Source organism: Ambystoma mexicanum, chromosome 10, assembly GCF_040938575.1.
Source record: "Ambystoma mexicanum isolate Mex_15411 chromosome 10, UKY_AmexF1_1, whole genome shotgun sequence".
Taxonomy (NCBI): Eukaryota; Metazoa; Chordata; class Amphibia; order Caudata; family Ambystomatidae; genus Ambystoma; species Ambystoma mexicanum.
In genome coordinates this window covers 1,468,383,546-1,468,406,061 of record NC_090932.1, presented here as the reverse complement: position 1 = coordinate 1,468,406,061, position 22,516 = coordinate 1,468,383,546, and the positions used below count along the sequence as shown (strand labels likewise).

General features: G+C 48.5%; 1 protein-coding gene across 1 annotated transcript in view; it reads left to right on the top strand.

Moving 5' to 3' along the window:
• Positions 1–22,516, top strand: part of LOC138492420 (ubiquitin-conjugating enzyme E2 G1-like) — a 126,901-nt gene that overhangs the window by 78,566 nt on the left and 25,819 nt on the right. Inside the window, exons 4-5 of the mRNA XM_069619553.1 lie at positions 7,555–7,733; positions 14,647–14,746. Coding sequence (XP_069475654.1) covers positions 7,555–7,733; positions 14,647–14,733 — 266 coding nt within the window. The 3' untranslated portion in view covers positions 14,734–14,746. The remainder of the gene's footprint in view (positions 1–7,554; positions 7,734–14,646; positions 14,747–22,516) is intronic.

Below are 22,516 nucleotides of genomic sequence, written 5' to 3'. Positions count from 1 at the left end.
GACTAAATAAATGAGAGGCAAAGAATCAAGAACTATGTACAGGAAGTGCAACTGTAAAAGGCGAGACTTGCAAATATTTGATAACCCTTTCCGGGGGAGAGGGAAAAACTACTATTCACACAAAGTCAAAAGAAAAACAAGACCAGAACGGGAATCTCTAACCAAAGGGGAAAAGGGAGGAAAGTGTTGAATGAATGGAGTGAATTGTTAAGCAGTCGCCAGCGACTAGTTCAAGGTTACTTATTGAACTGAAAATTTGCAAGAAGCAAATGCATCAGGAGAAGGAAGTTGTGCTCCTGTCCTTAGCTTAGTGGTAGGGTCAGATACGGTTAGTTTGGAAGGTGGACCGGTTCTCTTTAAGACATTCACAGACTGACGAGCAACTTAGCTATTTGTGGTAGGTAGGGACGCATTATAGGGAGACAGACTTAACTTTTTTTTTTTTTTTTAATGAACAAACCTGTGAAATGAATCCAGAGTCTGTGCCCTTCTGTGGCTCCAGGGAATTGGGAGGAGGGCGGTGAAGCAACGAAGAGGCAGAGAAACTCCAAGGTGAAGGGACCCGGGAAGCTCCTGGGTGGGTGAAGAGTACCCCCAAAGCCGGAAGAATGCAGAAAAGACCAAGTGCAGGGAGGCACTTGAAGCCCCAGAGTGGGTGGGGGGGGGGCGGGAAGTGTATAGAAACCTCAGTGGATGGAGGAAAAGACCAGCCCTGCTGTGGTGAAAGAACAAGGAAAGATACTGAGAAGAGACACAGATGAGACGAGCCCTTGTGTGGGAAGGAAACCAAGAAATCCCATAGTGGGCAGAGGGAAAGAGCAGAGACCAGAGTGGGTGGGGGGACAATTGTAGAGTGAAAGGATACAAACTGCATGTTTTGGTCTGTGCACAAAGGCAAGAGACCTAGTAAAGCGACCCACGGGTGAGGGGTGAGTGGGGGGGGGGGTCAGAAGCCAGTCATCGCCCCTTTATTCGTCAGTGGCCCAGATTATGTCTGGTATTTGTGTTTTTTTTTGTTTTTTGTCAGACAACCTTTTTACTTGCTGCTTTTTAGAGTAGGGCTTGGGAAAATGTTAGGCCTTGTTACTTTGAAGAAAGGTAATGGCACACCAAGGTTGGCCACTAGGAACATCATTCTTCTTGATGAGGGACAGATGTATTCTTTCTCACACGTTCAAGGATGTGCTAGAGGGGTGGGGGCGTGGCCAGCGAGCCTGCAATGGAGACGTGATTCTTCGGCGCTCCCGCTGCTGCCTGAAATATCCTGCAATATCCTCTGATATGGGAAACGAAACCACTTAAAACTGACATCTCCGGGCGGCGGAACCTCGGCGCAACGCCTTGGGGTGAAAGGAGCCAAATCCGTGTAGGGAAACGCAAGTTATCTGTGTTGAAAGACTTGCGGAAACTTTGCCAGGCCCCAATCAAGATGGCCGCCATCGAGACGCAGTGAACTGTGGCGGGGACGAGCGGAGGTGGATAGCGACTCCCGACCACCTGGAGCTGCACGGCATCGCCTGCAGATAAGGGAGCAGCCCGGGACCAGGACAGAGAGCAGACTCTTCCTGTGGGTGAGGCCGACACAGGCAGTACTCCCGAGGACCGGTGAGAGACGGCAACGAGTAAGCCACGTGGGACTCTCGGCCTGAATTTAAAGATATAAACGCAATCCCGAGGCACCCAAGGGGGAACGCTTCTGCGACAAAACACAGCATACGCCCGCACACGCCGACTGCAAAGGCACTGTAATCACTGGCAAAGGTTCGAACAACGCCACGAGAAGGAGTGCTCCTCCAAACGTGCACGGGACGACTCGCGCAAAGCAACATCATGGGCAAAGAAAAGAGCAAGAAAACCTCGACGCAAACTACAATGGACCAATATGCTACGAGCACATCTACAGCAATAAGTGTTGAGGATCCGGGGGGGGGGACACCCCTCCGCCAGACGAGGCCCTGTCGCTAAAAGATGTAATGGCCGCCATCGCCAGCTCGCATTTCTCGGTGGAACAGAAAATGGACACTATCTCCACTGAGGTCTCCTTCCTCCGCAATGACCTCCAGAAACTCTTGTCTCGGACTGGGGAGGTGGAACAACAAATTTCTGGCATGGAGGACGACCTCAGTGGGGTGCACCAACAGCTTACACAAGCATTAACCCGACTGAAAACCCTGGACGCCCGAGTCGACGAGGAAGAAGGTAGGTCCTGCCGCAATAATATTCGCATCTTGGGACTGCCGGAACGCACAGGGGGACCCAGTGTGGAACTCTTTCTGGAAGAATGGCTGGCGGACCTCTTTGTGCCAAAGACCTTCTCAAACTTTTTCTCAGTGGAACGTGCACACTGCATGCCCGCTGGACGCCCGGCCCCGGGTGCACCCCACGAGAACAATAATTGCGAGACTTCTTAATTATCATGACAGAGATGCCATCCTACAAATGGCCCGAACAAAAGGGTCAATGACATTTAATGGAGCCAGAATTGATTTCTTTCCAGACTATACTCGCGAAGTCCAGAAAGCCAGACAATCCTTTGAGCACCTAAAAAGGAAGCTTCACTCTATGAACCTGAGATACGGGCTGCTGTTCCCAGCTCAGTTGAAAATCCAACATGAAGGCAAAACTGTACACTTCACCGACCCACAGGAGGCCTGGAAGTGGGCGGAGACCTACATCGGAGGCGACTGGACCAGACAAGATCAACACCGCAGGGGTAGATCAAGACCCCGACCGCAGGGACAAAGACCAGCCCAGCAACCTATACCTGAGATCCCAATTGTGCCACACGGAGACCCCAATCCCTAGCACGGCCTAAACGGGAAACACCGGCCGGACACGGGAGCAGTCTGAACCACTAATGGACTCAATGAACCAACCCTTCTCCTGGCAACCACCTGTAATGCAACACTCCCCCTGAAGCAACCAGTAGCAGTGAGTTGTCTTTACTCTTGTATAAAGGATCATATGAGTCACATGTGGTTGCCATTATCACACCATGCCATCGGCAGACGCCACATCCCCGACTCGCGACACCAAACCCACAAAGGAGTAGTAAGTCAGTGGGAAAGGGGGAAACAGTTCATATTAGTTAATCTGGCGATCTATTTTTAAACGCCAGTAGAACTTGGGCAACAGATACTTCATGTTGGGGAGGTGTATGGGGAGGGGAGGGAGTGTTTTATGTTAGTTTGTTTTCTGGGAGGTCAAACCATGCCAATGTCCATCAAGACGCCACCAAACATACCATGCTCGCTGCCCATGCCCCACCAAGCGCGGATGTTGTGGCCCCACGGCTAAATGCACCACGCACCTACCAGGCACAACATCCCAGATTCTTAGACAGTAATGGCCACATAGCACCACGAAGATTCCATTAATGGGAGAACACAAGCCCCAACGAACGCCACAGGTCCCTTTTTAAAATCCTTACCTGGAATGTAAATTGCATGGGCACAAGTAAACGGCTGATCATGCAATTCCTTAATAGACGCTCTCCTGACATAGCCCTCGTAACCGAGACCCACTTGGCGGGCTCCATATGCCAATTCTTCCGCAGAACTAGCCTACCACGCGGGGTACACAATGGGATCCCGGGGCGTCCTGATCCTCCTACATAAGCAACTCCCTTTTGAACTATCTGCTGTGGCGCAGGACCCTTGTGGCTGTTTTGTGATGCTCCGGGGCACACTCTGGGGGGAGACAGTGGCCATTCTAGCGATATATTCCCCACTGGGGTTGGGGGAGGGTCTCCTGAGGGAGACGATGGCCTTGATGGTGCAACAACAATCGGATGTATGGATCTTGGAAGGGGATTTTAACCATGTTATGTGCAACACACTAGACCGGTTCCACATCCGCAACCGGAACCCAAACCGGCCCACAAGGCTGGCGACCTTTGCGTCAGCGCTTGGTTTGAGCAATGTGTGGAGAGAACTCTGTCCTACAGACCAGGGATTCTCCTTTCACTCGGGTGCCCACGCATCCTTATCCAGACCAGATTACTTCTTCCTCCCAACCCCCGAAGCATATAGGGTAAGAACAGCTGAACTCCTTCCCCGTGCCATATCAGATCACACTCCCTTGGCGGTGACGCTCCATACGGAACGTCCCCAACCGCCTAAAACATGGCGACTAAATAATTACTACCTGGGCCTCCCTGAGTTCGTGGAACACATCACGGAAAAATCTAACTAATTATTCGAATTAAACATGGGCTCGGTAGAGGACCCAGTGACACTATGGGAGGCACGTAAGGCAGTACTTGGAGGGAAAATGACAGCCTGGATGTGCAATAAAAGGAGGAACACCATAGGAAAGGGACGGAGGTGGAGGATGATGTTGAGAAATGGGAAATCGGATACAGCTCCGACGCTACCCCTGAAACACATCGCTCCGTCTTGAAAGCGAGAGCAGCCCTCCATAGTACGGCATTAGATGACGCAAGACAGGTGCACAAAGACAAAAATTTATGAGCAGGGCGACAAAGCGGGCAAACTATTGCCGTGGCTGGAGCGACGTGAGGAAGGGCACAGACATGTCAGACAGGTTACTGACGGCCAAAATGAGCCTGCCCAAACGGACCCAGAGATAGCGGAGGCATTCGCCAACTTCTATGCCACGCTCTCTGAGGCCCCTATAGACTCATCCCTCCTAGATGAGATTGTGCTCCCGCAATTATCGGAAGTGCAGAGAACACACCTAGATAGGGAATTGGACGAAGCTGAAATAGCAGAGGCTATGACCCAGCCACAATCTGGGAAAACACCGGGCCAAAAAATGATTTCCCGGCCGAGACCTGGAAGAAGCTGGGCAGCAACAAGATGGCCGTCCCCCCCTCCGTGACCTGTTCCTTGCAGCCAGGGAAAAGGGCACCCTTCCACTAGACCTACGAACGGCCAACATTGTGGTCATTCCCAAACGAGGCAAACCCCCCTGACCAGTGCACATCGTACAGACCGATATCTCTTATTAATAGCAAAGCCAAAATCCTGGCTAAAGTACTGGCCAATAGGCTACAACCGGTCATATCCTCACTGGTTCATCAAGATCAATGCGGCTTCATGCCTCAAAGATCGACTAGAATGAACTCATGACGGTTACACCTGCTATTGGAAAGAGCCCCAACTCTCAATACACTACTTGCACTACTCGCAATTCATTTTGAGAAAGCGTTCGAATAGGTGATATGGGCAAGTCTCTGGGCAATAATGAGGCGCATGGGCATCAGTGAAACCTTTCTTAGCTGGGTCCAACCTTTGGCCCCATTAGCCGCAGTTAGGGTTAACGGCTGGACCTCCGGGACCTTCCAGCTGGGTAGAGGCACCCGACAGGGCTGTCCTCTGTTCTCTCCCCCCCACCCCCTTTTCGCCCTAGCAATAGAGCCACTGGCCCGATGGGTCCGGTTTCCACTGGCCAGATGAGCAAGAGGACAAGCTCTCCCTTTACGCGGACGATCTATTACTCTATTTAAGCAACCCAGTCCACGCATGTCCAATCATAACCCAAATGCTAAACAGTGGCCTCAGAGTAAACTGGGGAAAGTCGATCCTCTTCCCAGTAAGAGGTGGCGACCTAGCAACTCCTCGGGACACCCCGAGTAGAGAGGGAGGGCTTCCGCTACTTGGGCATATGGGTCTCAGGGGCTCTATCGGACTATGTGCTTCACAACCTGCACCCACTAATTGACCGCTTTGCTGGGCATGTACAACACTGGATACTCCTGCCGCTTACGCTTATGGGCAGAGCGGCCCTCTGTAAGATGATGGGATTTCCACGTTTCCTTTACATACTGCAAAATGCCCCACTAGCTATACCAAATTCGGAATTCATCCGGGTGGAGCGCCTCCTTAGGAAAATGATATGTAAGGGAGGGCAGACACGAATTGCGCTGACCACGTTGCAACGATCTCTCTGGTAGAGGGGGTATTGGAGTCCCACACCTTAGGTCCTACTACTGGGCCAGCCAATTAAATGTAGTGAATGACCTCCTCCACGGGGATCGCCAACTTCCACATATTAGAGCTGAATTACCCATTATTCAGGACACCGCACCACTCGAAACAATATACCAGAGTCTAGCCAGACCCCTAGCACAAACGATGTCGACCCACATCGCGACCATCTGGAGGCAGGCTCACATGCACATAGGTTGGGGGAACAGGATCACCACAGCACAACCGCTGTGGAACAACCACATGTTGTCGGAGGTGCGAAAACTGACCACATGGACCCGGTGGGTGAGGGCTGGGATAACCACGATAGGAGATATCGTTACCGATGGCTCCATCCTCCCGTTTGAAATACTCCAGCAGAAATTTGGATTCCCAGCAGCAGAACACTATCATTATACACAATTAACGCACACCCTCAATGGTCATAGGCAAGCACTTACTGATGCACCAGATTACACACCCCTGGAACGCAACCTACTCGCACAACACATCCCCACCAAGGTAACAACTATCCTATAAGAAGCTATTAATGCTTTCGCTACCCCGGAACTGGTCAGCCTCAAAGCCAGATGGGAAAGGGATGTTGGGGCCATTGAACCTGATGACTGGATTCAGGTTCTCATGCACCCACGCGAAATTGCAATGGACTCCAGAATAAGACTGATTCAGCTCAAGATAATCCATAGGGTATACTGCCCCCGTGTAGCCCTTTTCGGTTGGGGAAGGGCAATGGACCCCAACTGCTTGAGATGCCGGGGGGAGAAAGGTACATTCATCCGTCTCCTCTGGGAATGCCCCAAAATCAAGACCTTCAGGACACAATGCTCTCAAATATTAGGAAGGACGCTGGGTCGCACGATAGCATTACAGCCTGCAATAATGTTACTGGGGGCCCCAGATGTGAACACCTCAAACAAATGGGAGGGTATTTTCCTCTCCATAGCAATGGGCCTGATAAAGCGGGACACAGCGCAGAAATGGGGAGCCCCGGAGTGCCCGACAATGGTCCAACAGTCAAACAAAATGGACATCTGCGCAGCGAAAGAACACAGAATATGCACAGCACGGGGGTGCCCAGCAAAGGCCACAGAAATTTGGGGCAAGTGGGAAACACGTGTGACCTGAGGACTGCCAGCAAAGGGGAGAAAGAAGGGGGGGGGAGCGCAGGAGCGCAACCCGGAACTCTGCAAGTAACATGTTACTGGAAAGGGATGCATTGAGTGGCAAGACACGAGCAGATTGATGGACCAACCCGGTGACTGGGGGATGGAGGCTGGGGAGGGGCGGGGGGGACTGTTGGTATGTTGTATATATGTTTAAAAATTAACCAATAAAATGTAATTTAAAAAAAAAAAGGATGTACTAGAGGTTCTAAGAGGTCTCTTCTCATTTGTGTTATGTCTGTAGCCAAATGGATAGCCTTGGATTTGGGCAAGGCTACTTTTGGGTTAGAGTAAAACCAGAATCTCGATCTTACGGATTATTTTGGAGTTGATGACTGATGTGCTCATATGCTAAATGTGGCATCAAATGCTTCAAATAATTTTATGTATGTTGCATACATTCACAGCCGTGAGTTTTATTTATGCCTTTTTTTATTAAGTGGCAAAGAATGGTGATGTCTGCATTTCTATACTTCATGAACCTGGCGAGGATAAGTTTGGTTATGAAAAACCAGAAGAACGCTGGCTTCCAATCCACACTGTGGAAACCATCATGATCAGTGTTATTTCTATGCTGGCCGATCCGAACAGTGACTCTCCAGCAAACGTTGATGCTGCAGTAAGTTTTCTGTAGAATTTCTGTTCATGTTACTTTGCTTTGTGGAATTTAGAATATTGTATTTGTTAACCAATTCTTTAGTTGAACAATATTGATATGTTTTTGACTTAACTATACCTCTAATAACCCAAAGCCTAATGGATTGAGCCATAACGTTGATGCTGAGCACAGAGCCTTCCTTTCACCCTTCATTGCTTTTGCACATTGGTATAAAATTTGCATTCCTCCTGTTAGCACTGTGCAGAACTTAATAGTGGGTTTTTGGTAAATTATGATCATTAAACTGGAGTGAAATAGAAGGAAACATGTATTCCATTAAAAGTTGAATGATTAAACGGAAAATGCGGTCCCAACCCATTTATTTACTTGATCCGATCTCAAAAACACTGTCATTATGTTGTGGCGTAAACTAAATGGGGGGGGGGGATACCATTTTAGGGTTCTAGCTTATGCAAACCTGCTAATTTTTTTACTCGCCATCCACACATGTCGAACCAACTGGAGTGCAGCAATAGTTTAGTGCATATTGCCTCCACCTGTTCCAATTGGGTAAAATGAAGGCAATCCTCTGTAGCTAAAGCACTCATCCATTCCATAAAATGGTTCCTGACACTTCTAATCAACAGTCACATGATTATCAAAATCAGTACCACCATGAGTATGAAAGTAAGTGTCCTTTTTTTTCTTTAGCTTTTATCTCACCATTCGTTTGATTTCTGTACTTTAAATGAAACCTAGGCTGCATACCCCCTTAAGTGGAATGTCCTTAACAGTACTTCATTTGGGGAGTTGAAAATATGTTTGTTATTTAACTAGACTTTGATCTAAGTATGTTACTGGGGTGGTTTAATCTGGCCTGCAATTTTGGCACAGGGGAAGTGTTCCGGGTGGTGATGTTTAAGCGGGGCCGGAGCAGACAGCTTACTTGGCTGCCTCCTCTCCAGAACAGAGTTCCTATGGTCATACCTTTCAGAGATTAAGTGCAAAAAATAAGTTAATTTGCACCCTTGTTTCTGATGCTTGTGAATCTGCTTAGAATCACATGCTGTGCATATAGTCCGACATCTATTGCAAATCGCGGAGTATTGAATCTTTCTTTTGAAGATCGAAAGGGGACGTCGACATAGGCGTGACTGTAACACTATCGCTAACGTGACGTGTAGTGTACCCAAAAGCCCTCACGCGTCGAGGTCACTCAGATTGTTTTTTTCCGCCAACCTTGTTGGTCACCTATGTGGAGCTTGCAAGAGTTAATATTACCTACTTTGACCCCACGACCTATGGTTGTCTAGTCGCACAACTAACCTTCTCGACGACTGCCTTGTGGGCTTCCTGCCGCCAAAGACATCTACAACTGCTCGACGACTGTTGACCGTGTGGTCTTGGTCCTCCGGTGGGTGCCTGGGTTATTCTTCTTTTAAGAATGTATTTCGTTTTCCCTTTCTCTTTTTCGGTCTGTCTGCCATCACCCTCTGCTACGGAGAGGACGCCCTTTAAATTTTGCCAGTCGTGTAACAGCAAATTTCCTTGGAAGGACGCCCATCGCCATCACTGTCTTCCTCGATTACGACTAGCAAGTCCTTTGACCGAAAATGTTGAAGGCCAGGCGGACTAAACAGCGGGCGGCCTACGCTATACAGGCCGAAATCTATTCCCCTGTCGGTGCCGTCGCTTCGAAAGACGAGGAAACAATCGGCAGCAATGGCTCCGAATTGGAAGCCATCAACCTTTCGGCGGAACCTTAAGGCTCCCAAATGCCCGGCCCGACAGACAGGCCACCGGCTCTTATGCAGAGTTCAGACCCCAGCGACAAGGTCACACATGCACCACAAATACCTAAAGACACAACCCCTAAGGCCTCCTCGACGGAGACGTCCAAGAAGACCGCAACACCAACAGGGCCGCTGAAAGCTTCGGCGCCTTCCGCACTGCGCTTCAGCGCTCTCCACGCCACCGGCTTTGCAGCATACGACTGGGCTTTACTCTGGAAAGGGCATTCACCCAAAATAAATACGGTCGCCGACACACTGTCCAAGGGAGCACAAGCACCGAAGGCCTCGCAGTCACCGACCACGATGAAATTATCCCGCCCATCACCTCCGACCCCCTACACATATGGGACCATGCCACACTGGACTCCCTGGTGGTTACAACCACTAGGAAGAGGGCAGGGGTTCCACTGTCCATGGCGGAAGCCCCTCGGGTAAAGATTGTACAAAACGTTATGCCCTCGGTAAACAAATCACTGCCTCTGCGGCCTATTCTACTAGGATCGCAAACAATACAACTCTCCTAGCAAGCTACTGCGATGTCCAATGGGGCCTAATCCAGGATGGCCTTAAAGAGGTCCCAGATCCCACCAAATCACGCCTGCTGGCGGTCATGGCTGTGGGCAGACAGGATACCCACAACATATTAAAAAATACTCTGGACTCTGCTGGACGCACTCTAGCCCAGGGGACTTTAACCAGGCGTGTCGCTTCAGTAAAGAACTCCTGGCTTTAAGCCCAAAACTCGGGCATCTCTTATCAATAAACCAGTCGAGGACGCCAACCTTTTTAGGAAACTATTGATGATGCCCTGGAGACTGCCTAAAAGGAGCACGAAATGCTGAAATCACTCAGCGAGATCCCAGCCAAGCCCTTCCAACAACGTGCAGGCTCTAACTCCCGCTGTTCTTTCCTGGTCATCATTTTCCCGGTCTCCCCATGGACAATATGGCTCAGGAAGTACCCCTTGTCCTCCGGCCAAGACTCTTGCTGTAACGGCCAGTATCAACGGAGAGGTCCGCCTAGATGCTCCCCGGCCTCCACCTCAGTGACTTGCCGAGTTTGCGTCCCCTCCTTCATCTCCCCGGTCGGGGGTCGCTTGTCATTCATTTACGCCTGGGAGGGGGATCGAATCAGACGAGTGGGTGTTGGAGACCGTTACCCACAGCTACTGCATCAGGTTTCACTGCCCACCTCGATACCACCCACAGAAGAGCAGACGCCTGTCGCCAGAACACTTGCGCATCCTGCTGGAAGAGGTTAAAGTTCTTCTGGAAAAGGGTGCCGTAGAAGCCATCCCTATTCACCAGGTGAACTAGGGTATTTATTCAGTGTACTTCCTTGTACCCAAAAAGGATCTCACCATGTGCCCTGCTTTAGATCTGCGCCCGGTGAACAAGTATGTCAAACTTCAAAAATTCAGAATGACAACACTGCAGGAGGTAATCCCACTGCTGCTGCAGGGGGATTACATGGCCACATTGGATATGAAAGATGCATACTTTCATATTTCAATGTTGCCAGTGCACAGAAAGTACCTCCGTTTCATGATAGACACCCACTATCAGTTCAAGGTTCTCCCCTTCGGCATTGCCTCAGCTCCATGGGTGTTCATGAAGGTACCGGTGGTACTGGCTGCTCACATGCTCAGGCAGTCCATCCCAGTCTATCCTTACCTTGACAACTGGCTCATAACTCGGGATTTGTACGGAACATGCCAAATACCTACCCAGAAGACGGTAGGTAGATCGCCTCTTCAACCTTGGTTTCTCGATCAATGAGAAAAAGTCCAGTCTAAACCCCAGCCAAGGCAAACAATTTCTGGGGGCTCTCATTCGGACAAAAGGCTGCCTCGTCTTTCCCTCTAACGAGAGGGTTCAGAACATGCTGTTCAGATCCCTCACTATTATAGCCAGTCATGAGGTGACCGTACACAAGGCCACGTGACTGTTAGGGATGATGACCTTGTGCGTCTACCTAGTTCCTCACGCTCGCCTGCGCCCCATGTAAGAGTGGCTCTCGAGCCAATGGTGTCAGACCAGCGGCCAGTTGGACGATCTAGTGGTTGTCTTGGCAGCTCTTGTTCAGTCTCTGCAGTGGTGGTCAAGGGAAATCCTTCTGCAGGATAAAACATTCACCACCCCTGCAGTGGAAGCTACTGTCAGCACATACTCATCCCTGGGTGGGGGCTCACCTCCTTCAACAGACGGCGCACAGCCTGTGGTCCCCAGTGGTAGCATCCAATCACATGCACTTGTTGGAACTGCTAGCAGTGTTCAAGGCCCTGAAGGCCTTCCAAACACACCTCTAGGGGAAGACAGTTCTAGTCCTCACAGACAGTACTACGGCCATGTATTACTTAAACAAGGGGGCACTCACTCTCTAGGGCTATACAAACTACCCCAGAACATATGGAAGTGGGCTCTCAAAGACGAGATGTTCCTCCTGTCATCTTTGGCGGACGTACTTGGCAGAGACTTCCCTCTACCCGTAGAGCATGTGTGGAGACTACAGGAGGACATTGTGCTCAACATCTTCGAAGAATGGAGCTTCCCAGAGGTCGACTTGTTCGCCACTCTGGTGAATGCCCAGATTATGCATCCAGGCACCCTATGAACCGCTCCAAGGGGAACAGTCTTATGGTCAGGGAAATTTGTCTAGGCTTTTCCCCTGATGCCGCTGCTCAACAGAATAGTGCACAAGATGCACGAAGAGCCAGTCGAGCTGATTCTGGTGGCCCCGATGTGGGCCTGGCAGCCTTGGTTCTCCTATCTCATGGCAATGTCGGTCTCCCCTCCCAGGAAGCTGCTGTGCCCATACAACATACTGTCTAATGATCAGGGGGAAACACTCCACCCATTCCCTCAAACCCTCAATTTAGCAGCCTGGTTCCTGAGGTCATAGAGTTTGGGCACCACCAACTCCCTCAAAGATGTATGGACATACTTCAAGAAGCATGGAAGCCAAACACCAGGCAATGCTACTCCAGCAAATGGAAGTGTCTTGTGGTGTAACGGCAAGGGCATCAATCCTATTGAATGCTCACCTAAACATATCGTCCTGTACATAACCCACCTGTTAAATTCAGGTCTATTGTCTAAAGGTCCAGTTAGCGGCACTCCACGTCCCAGAGCAAGCTATCTTGGTGGAAAATGCCAGAATTTATTGAAGGAATAAAGCGTCTTCATCCCCCCTATTTCCAACCCAGCTCCTGGGTGGGACCTAAATGTTCTTAACCAGACTAATGGGGCCTCCCTTTGAAGCAATGCAAAAAGCGAGCCTTAAAGCACTCAACTACAAGACTGCCTTCCTGGTGGCGATCACCTCTAAGAAGTTGGCGAACTGCAGGCCCTTTCAGTTCAGGACCCATTCGTCACGATTCAGAAAGATACAGTGGTTTTGCACAAACACCCTCGCTTTGCGCCTAAATTCATCTGTTTCATGTAAACCAATCCATAGAACTACCCACCTTTTCCCAGAACCCCACTAACATGACGGAAAAAAAGCCTCCACACACTGGATGTGAGGAGAGCTGTTATCTACTATCTGGAAAAAACAAAGCCACTAAGGTAAATAAACCCGTTCTTTGTTTCAGTGGCAGCTGGTAGAGAAGGGGATCTTGTCTCTAAATCGTCTATCTCAAAGTGGATCGTAAACTGCATCATGCTGTTACTCTTACCAAGAGAGATCTACACTTCACGTCTAGAGCACTCTACTCTGGACACAGGGGCTACGATAGCATTAATTGCATATGTTCCTCTTGAGTCCATTTGCAAAGCAGCAACCCGGAGTTCTGTACATACCGTTACACAACACTACTGCTTGGATACACACTGTAGGCCTGACTCTCAGGTGGGACAAGCGGTGCTAAGACATCTTTGTTACGGTTCCTTCACACATCCCAGCACCATCTCTGGGTACTGCTCGCTAGTCTATGCACAGCATGTGATTCTAAGTCGATTCACAAGCATCAGGAGACATGCATTACTCCCCGTAATGGCATTTCTGATGAATGTATCTGCTTAGATTCACATGCGTCCACAATTCCTCCCCTCGTGGAGTAGAATGAACATACACCTCTTACACCTTCTCTCTTCTGTACTCGCTCACGCTGACTAGAAGCCTCCCTCACGGCAGAAAAAACACAACCAGAGGGACCTCGACGCGGGAGGTATTTTGGGTACACTACACGTTACGTTAGGGATAGTGTTAGTCAGTCATGTCGACGTCCCCTTTCGATCTTCGGAAGAAAGATGCAATAATCCGCGGTTTCCACTAGATGTAGGACTATATGCACAGCATGTGAATCTAAGCAGAAACAATCATCAGAAATACAATTACGGTGAGTAATGCATGTCTTAACGACAGCTGTGGGGCTGGAACTAGCGTATGTGCTAGGCCAGTAGGTTAACTCTATCAGCATTTTAGGATGAGCTCCAAGCCTAACGCAAATTGCATTTTCAACACCCCTTTTCATGTGCCCGCTTGAGACCCTATGTAAAGGAATGTCATTGCATGGATGCAGCACTAAAACCACCTAATCACCACATCAGGTGGTGATACTTAATATCTCTGCAGATCAGGCCTGAGGAAAGAAAACTAGAGTTGTCATTCTATGTAGCAGGATGTTTTGTTCAGGCAAGACTAGTGTGCATGAAGGAAAAACTGGTGGAGCTAGGGGAAGGGGATCGGGGTAGCTGGAGGTAAAATCATTTTGATCATTCATTATGGACTTCATTCAAAGTACTTTATCATCCCCTGCGTGCGCACTAAAAACCAGGGGGTGGAGGTGCGATGGAGCCTCACCCTGACGCTCCACAATTAGCATGGGTTATGTGTATTCGGAGCAAATGTTGAGTCATTCATGGGCCTGTAGGGGACAGGTGTGCACATATATTTTGATAGGGTGATAATAACTTTATCATTATGGATAGCACTGATGGGGTCTAATTTTTGGTCTGAATGCTGTTTGATGCTTAAGACAATATGGTGCTTTTCACCTCCTAGACAAGTGTTATTTTTTTGATAGGTTTTTACATATTTTATAACATGGGCCATTAATGAATCTAAGGTTTATAATGCTTATGTTGTTGAACCGGTTTCAAATTCTATATAATGAAGAATACCATCTTTCAATTTTTCAGAAAGAATGGCGAGAAGATCCAAATGGTGAATTTAGAAGAAAAGTAGCTCGCTGTGTCAGAAAAAGTCAAGAGATGGCGTTCGAATAACTGATTTGAACCGGTAATTTCCGACTGTTTTCATTGTGACTTACGCTTTATTGGTCTTGGCATAGAAGAAATGGGTTCACCTTGGAGGATTTTCCTTAATCTTTGTTCTATTTACAATGATTAAAAGGCACTCTTCTGTGTCCAGAGATCTGCTCCTGGTGACACAACCCAGTTAAGGAGCTTGGCATCTGATCACACAGGTCATACCAATGCAGAAGAGGTTTGATGTGCATGTAAGAATGCAAAGCATGAATGGCCTCGTCGTTTCTGTCACCCACAAGCAGAATCTCAATATTGTTATCAAAAGGCAGTGTCCATTGAATCCAGTTTTCTTACTTCAACCTTAAAACTGTTTGGTGTTAACGATCCCTTGCGCTTTGTTTGCGCTCAGTGTGTACACTGATTGCACTGATGGTCAAGCCCAAAATGGGGTGAAATATGTCTGATGGTTGAACAAGTTTGTGTGGCCGTGCTAATTCTGTTTAACATTACCCTACCTTTATAAACCTGAGCTTCGTTATGTGCTACTGCTTTATAACCATTTGAAGTAGGTGTTCCTCTGGAAATGTGCCTGGTGGGGTTGTGCATTCAGCTTCTACTGCAGCCTGAATATGGAGTGATCTATTGCCTAGCATGGGGTTGCACATTCCAGTGAGTGTTCAGTTATTTTAGTTGCATAATATTTAAATCCCTACAAACTAGGACAGGTTGAATGATATACAGGCGGTCGTAGGCAACGTGTTTCAACAAACATTTTTTTTAACGCACGTCATAAATGAGTATAGCATGCCTTTGCTCTTGTACAGGAACTTTTCTTCTGCTCATTTTTGTGATGTCGGTCTTCAAAGTCTCCACTGAGATGCTCTATTCAGTATGCTTGATTGTAATGGGGTAACAATCTGCAAAACAATTTGGGTTAACCCGCATAGAGAAGCGGGTTAACCTTCTTTTTTTACTATGGTTTGCAGCAGAGTTTGCGGTGGTTCCTAATCATGGAGTGCATCAAAACACTGAAGGCCATTGTAGAAAATTCATATGGAAATTAAATCTTGCGACTCATCCACATGCTGCGTGGAGCTACATACATGCTACTTGCCTAAATTCAGCCAATAATAATACATCTGCAATAGACTTGCATCCATGTACTGTGAGTTATCTAACAAAGCCGAACATTTTCTTATAGGGTTTATCCTAATTGAATAAATATCTATCTAAAGCCTAAAGTAAACTGAATAAGAACATAACAAACCTATTCAAAGAAATTATTAACTGTAACAGTCTGGGCAAAACTTGTTGTGGTCGCCAAATCTGCTTGCCCATGGCTACACTGGAAGCTTATACAGTTCCATAAGGAATTTCCCAAAGCAAGCTTCTTTCAAGTGAAAAGTGTTGGGTAAGATATTCATAGTAATGATGAATCTTCCTGTCCTGTGTCGACCCCACAACATTTTTAATTACTGGTGTATAATTTATTATTTTTCCTTATGCCTCAGTGAGTGGGAACCTTTTTTCCACACTCGGTGTATTTTTACTCTTTTTGGGTGTCCTTTTTTAGACTCTCCATAGTGCTTTTTTAATTGGATCCTCTTTGACAACTTTTGGCACATACTGCCTATTGTTGCTGGGTTGCCCTTTAGGCTCCCCTTTTAAACTTTCTCTGGCTAAACTTGTGAGAACTACAGTTCCCTAGGGTAGAAATGATCTTTGGATCCCTTTTACATGTTTGGTGAAACCAGCACACCCCACCTTATTTGATATATAGCACCTTAATCCAAAGATACAGATCCAAATAGTGTATCCCCTTTCACACTAAAACTGTAACAATTCTGTTACAAGGACAAACGTACCATTCATGGCTGGTGGCATTGATGCCTTTTATTAATTTGGTGCACCTTTACCGCAGGCTGTGTGCACAGCCCTGGTAAAGGCACCCATGGGTGCTCATTATACCAAAAAGGCCCGTCTTTTTTTTTTTCACATTTTAGTGTTCCTTGTCCTTTCTTGTTCCTTCGCCCTGACATCCGGGGCAGGAAATTGCTTTGTATTTTTTATTTTATTAATTAATTTTCTTTTATTTTAATCGTCAACAGGAGTCCCATAAACTCCCCGCCCAGGCTCCATCTGTCGGTGACTGCAGGAAGCGAGGGAGGAGTACACCATGCCACGGCCTTCTCTTCTTCCTTGCCTGAATGGGGGCAAATCCCAGTGGGGGGTGGCGGGGGCTAGCTGTCCTGATTGGACAACCAGACCGCCCCTTGTTGTAAAATGCACTGACAGAATGCAGAAGTTGTGCTGTAGTTCCTGTTAAATACTCCGAACCTGGAAACTGAAGACCAGTTGACCACTGGAACCAAAACCGAAGAGGATGATGAAGGAAAAGCATTGCAGATGATTTCCAGCGACCAGAAGCCTGCTGTAGCCCTTCCTTCCAATTGACCTGGGGACTTAAAGCGACAACCCCGACCCAGAGCCTGATGAGACCCACTAGACTCAAGAAGACCATCATTTTGAGCCATCCCATGTCGTGCTGCGACCTTGCGTGCTGCAATACCCCAATATCCTGGGACCTCAAGCCATCTGGCGGTGCAGTCTCTTCCGAATCATCTTGCTTAAACCTTGTGGGCGTCCTGCTGGAACTCCGGAGACATGATTCAAGTCTGAAAAGTCCCCTCTTCAGATTGCTGGACCTTTGTAACGACGAGAATCCTACCAGCGATACTCGTTAATCAGTGCTGTTTTGAAAGGTGCTGAAACCAGAGCCCTGAATCTTAAGAACATCCTTAGCTGACAAAGCCCTCTCCAGAGTACTGCCGCAGGAGCCTGACAGAAGTCCTCCCTCTTATCCCTGCGGCTGAGGCACAGGAACAAGGGTCTGCTTGGCTGTAGCAAGGATAAATCCAGCAGGAACACTTTCTTCAACCCAGAGGTAGTGTGGCTGCTTGGGGTACTTACCTGATTGCCATAAAATGTGCATTCTCGTTTGAAGTGCACTGGCTTACCTTTTTAGAGTTGATCTCAACTTCCCTTGCACCGGCTTAACAGCTTGTGTTCCTCCAGTGATTTTCCTGAACTGTCTGACTTTGTGAAATACCTTATCCAAGAAGTGCATCAGAGCTATTGACGTAGTTCAGTAGACTTTGGCTGTCCTGGCTCCTTCAAGGCACTCTTCCTAATCTATTGACTTTGGCAGTGCTTGTCCCCTCATAGTTTGTAATTTAACACTTTTACTGCTGGGAAAGGCTTACCTAGATTTCATTAGAGGATTCAAACTGTCTTCACATTATAAGAAAGCATGTTCTTACCTTTCTGGAATGTGTGTATATATAAGGTTGGTTTACTTTCCTTAGAAATGTTCTGCCATTCTGAAAAGTAGATATAAGGTTATTTTACTCACCTGTGAATTGGTTGTGCCTCTTCCCCATTCTTTCATAAATGGATAAGTTTCCCAACTGGGTCTTGCTTCCCTTGACTTTCTGTTAGTCTGTCCAGAATAAGTCTGCATTAGGCTTTACCTACCTAGAATAACCTTGAGTCATTTATAAAGAGTAACACTGGGTTTTTGCTTTCTCTGTTGTCTTTTTAGAAATAAAAACAGTCTTGGGTTTATACCTGCCTAAGTTGCTGTTGGCTCCTTGAAAATGTATATGGGATTGGCCACCAGGGGGCACGGAGATGATGTAGCACCTCTGCATCGCTCCCCACCAGCTGGTCACACAAAAAAGAGCGCCCCCCAGCACTACTAAAATTCCCCCCCCCCCCCAGTGAAGCCCTCCCCCGAAGTAGTGTGGTGGCCAAAGAACGGGCCCGGAGCTCCAGTGCCCGAGCTACAGACGCAACTTCTTGCAGCGGGCCAGCCTCAGCCTCTGAGCTGCTCAACAGCTCCACGCACTATTCACACCAGTGCGTGGCTTTGAGCAGGCCTGAGAACACAGAACCAGAAGAGGTAGGCAGACTTGTTTGCCTCGTGCCTCTCCCTGCTCCCCTCCCGCCCCCCCGAGACCACAGGAGCGGTGTCTTTGCGGGCCCTGCTCTCTTCTCCCACCCTCGGCTGCTTTATTATAAAGGGGGGGAGAGGGGGAGTAGTGGAGATCAAGCTAACTGGGTCTGCGGGCGCTAAACTCCACCAACCCGCCCTGTGGCCCTGCCATCCCAGTTGTAAGCGGCATCGCAAATCCAGACTTGTATTGAGGGCAAGGAACCCCCACACTGGGCCCAAGAAGAGATGCCACAACCCAGCCACTGGGTCCCTACAGTGGAAATTCTTGACCCCCGGGGCCCATTAACAGACTCTGGTCGGTGCAGCCTCACCCCTGGGGTGAGGGTTCTCTGGTGGCCGAGAGTAGGCCAATTCTTGGATACGCAGCAGGTGCTCACCCCATCCATGAGGGGCGCGGGGGCCACACGATCCGCCTAAGCCCCCACAACACTGAAAGCAGTGGGGCAAGTGCTGGGACTTAGTCCCCTGCAAAGGAAACGACACCCTGTGGCCTGTCGCCCCCTCCGCACTGAAAGCTCCCCTGTGGGAAAAAGCAAAGCAAGGCAATCCTTGCTCACACCAAAGATCTCACCCCCTGACGGCAGTGGTTTCCCCTCCCTGGCCCTAACCTCGTCGGACCCAGAGAAAGGATACAGGGGTTACCTGCGCTCCAATGTACTGCGAGTGAACACAGTGGGTCACCCATTTTGAACCTCCATCGTGTCATTTGCGCAACCGGCCTCTCACCAAAAGGCCCCTTACCCTAATACCTACAAGAGGAGCCTTGACCAGCATAGGTGCCACCTGGTCGTCGTACCCCCCCCCCCCCCCCCATCCCCCACCTGGCCTCCGGGAGCTTATCTCGAACGAGCTGGACCAGGGGAGAGCCCCGGCACCCTCCACAGCCGGGCAAGGGATCGCACATACAAGACCCTAAACCCAATTCACCATAGAGCAAGCAGCCACCTGGCCCCTGCACCCCCTTGGCAATTCTTGCCGCCGACCAGTCCGGAGGGTGTCTCGAAGCAGCAACCCAACCATGAGTTGGGCAACCACTCGCCAAAATTTCCACTTTGAATGTCTGCCCCAACACCCTGATGAAACCATGCCTACCACAACATCGCCAGATGTAGAGGAGTCCCAATCAGTGAACAAAGGCATGGCAGCCCTTCTTGACGAAGAGGCTTCGGGGCAGACATCATCAAAAATCTTGACGGGCTGGACAAGAAGGTGAACAGCATGGGCGACCGAATCCAAGGGCTCGAGCCATATCTATCATCAATTGACCTACTAGAGACCCAAATTGGTATGGGACTGTCTGAGCTCGAGAGAAGTGTGTGCTAAAAATGGATTTCGAAAACTGCGAACGTTGAAACCATTTTTTTTCCAGTTCCTGGAGCGAGAAGGAGAGACTGACATTATCAAGGTTATAAATGAGTTCCTTGGGGATTTTTTATTTTTTTTTTGGGATTTTATTTTAACGAAGACAACACTAACGTGCCTACGATTGATGGAGCCCAAAGGACGGATGGAAGCGCCCAGGGTCCAAGATCTGTTCCAGTTTGATTTCTCTGTGTAGTAGTGGAATCTAAGATTCTGGAAAGAGCTGTTCGGTGGACAGGGGAGACTCTCAAATCACAATATACCAAGACCTGTTGGCATTTACCCTAACCAGGAGACTCTGTGCACCCATGACAAAATGGCTCACCGCCAAGGGAGTGCGATACAGATGGGGTTTCCCTTTTCACTAACCTTCGAATTTGAGGGCTACAAATTCAATCTCACAACGGAAGACAATGGCAGAGTGATTCAAGAAATCCTGGGTGAATCGGTGCCATGGACCTCCCCTGAAAACCAAGGAGATGCACAGAGTGAAGCCACAAAGAACAAAGGCTTTGTTGATGGGAGACGTGTAAGAGGCCGCTGCAAATTCAAGAAACTGAACCTGATCTCCCCCTGCAGGCCTAGGGAGACACCGCCTGGGGAGATCAACGGAACGCAACTTGCCTGGGTCGAAGATACAGTGCTGCATATCCTAGCTTTGGAAGTGGAGTAAAATTCCTGACTGCTGTCAAAAACAGCCCTACAAGCCTCTCACGGGGTACAGTGCTCTCACCAGCCAATAGGATGATCACGATTCTGTATCCTTAACATGCAAGAGGGAGGGAGTGGGTTGAATGTTAAGAACTGGAGTTTTTGGGGAGGGCTCAAATGTTAATTGTACCCCAAAAAAAAGCCCAAAAATGGGGTAGCAAAAGGTGGTCTGGCACAGCATCATTCTCAATGTCGCCGAAAGTCCAGACGCCAAAAGTGGGCGAGGGGGAAGTTGGGAGGTTTGTTATTGTTCATAGGTTATTCAGGTTGCACAAGTTAGTTATAACCGCTCGTCAGTAGGTTAGGGTTTATGTATTAGAAATTCTACTCAAGATGAAAATAGGGCTCCGGAACACATACTTTTACCACACTAGCGTGAGGATCTTGCAACTTGGGTCACAGCCCTAAGATGATAGATAATACACTGGCAATCGGTTCCCTAAACGTTAGAGGGCTGAATTCCCCACACAAAAGATCCTTAACGATTTGTGAATTCAACAGTTTGAAGCTAGATCTCTTGTTCCTGCAGGAGACCCACTGTCAGGTGGAGGGACCCAGACCTTAAAGCTAAAATCATGGAGCGAATCTTCAACGCCTCTTGTCAAAATAAAATGTGTCGCAGTGGTAATAACCAACAGCCTTAACTTCACCCCAAAAGCGCCACTGAAAGACCCTGAAGGCAGCTTTGTAATGGTGAATGGGGACATTAAAGGTCACGCGCTAACCATATCGTATACTGCCCTAACAATCAGTACTGGGACTCGATCAAGGGTAAGATCCAAACCTTTGCTGCAGCCTTACTGATAATAGGGGGAGACTGTAACATGGTCCTTGACCCAGCTAGACAGGAAAAAGGCAGACCCTCACATAGTCCCCCAAGCCGCTGCCGTCAAGCGAACAAACTCGTAATTGGGGGTGGCAGATTCCCATACCCAGATACATGACCAAGACCCCCCTATTTACATACTACTCAAGAGTACATGATAATTCTTGAGGATCGACTATATCCTCGCTACCCCACTACAAAGTAGGATGCAAAAATCGACAAACCATCCCGTGGTCAGACCATGACCTGGTGAAGGTCAAAATTGTTGAATTGTCCCCATTGAAACGCAAATCTACATGCTCGTGCAATGACCTCTTGCTGAGGGACAACAAGCTTGCTCTTGTGCTGCTGAAAGTGATTAGAGAATACTTTGAACAAAACAACAATGGCGAGGTAGCGATACCAGTAGTCTGGGAGGCCTTTAAGGCCACAATTTGTGGAGCCTTGATAGGGATGGAAGCCAAGAGAAAGAGAGCAGCGGAGGAGGGAGCGTTTAGGGGGAAAATCAAAGCCTTTCAACTGGGAGGGAAACTGAAAACCAAGATGTTCCCAGGGGATTGGAACACACTCCAGGAACATACATCAAAACTGAAAGCCCTGCTGTGATCTGTCAAACCGAGTGTAAATTAGTATTCTTAAAACAGAAATACATGGAAAAGGGTGAATGAGCCGATAAAATACTGACCTGTTGGTTGAGGAAAACCAGAAGGGTAGCGGCCATACAGTCACCTGGAGCAGAAAAGCTCCTCGAAGACACCCAGATAGCCTAGGAGTTTGGAGTTTTTTTTTACAAAACTCTATAGAGCAGAATACACAGGCAACTGTGCCGATGTGGACTGCTTCCTGAACTCCCTTCCGATCCAGAGTTATCCCGAGTTTCTCCCCAG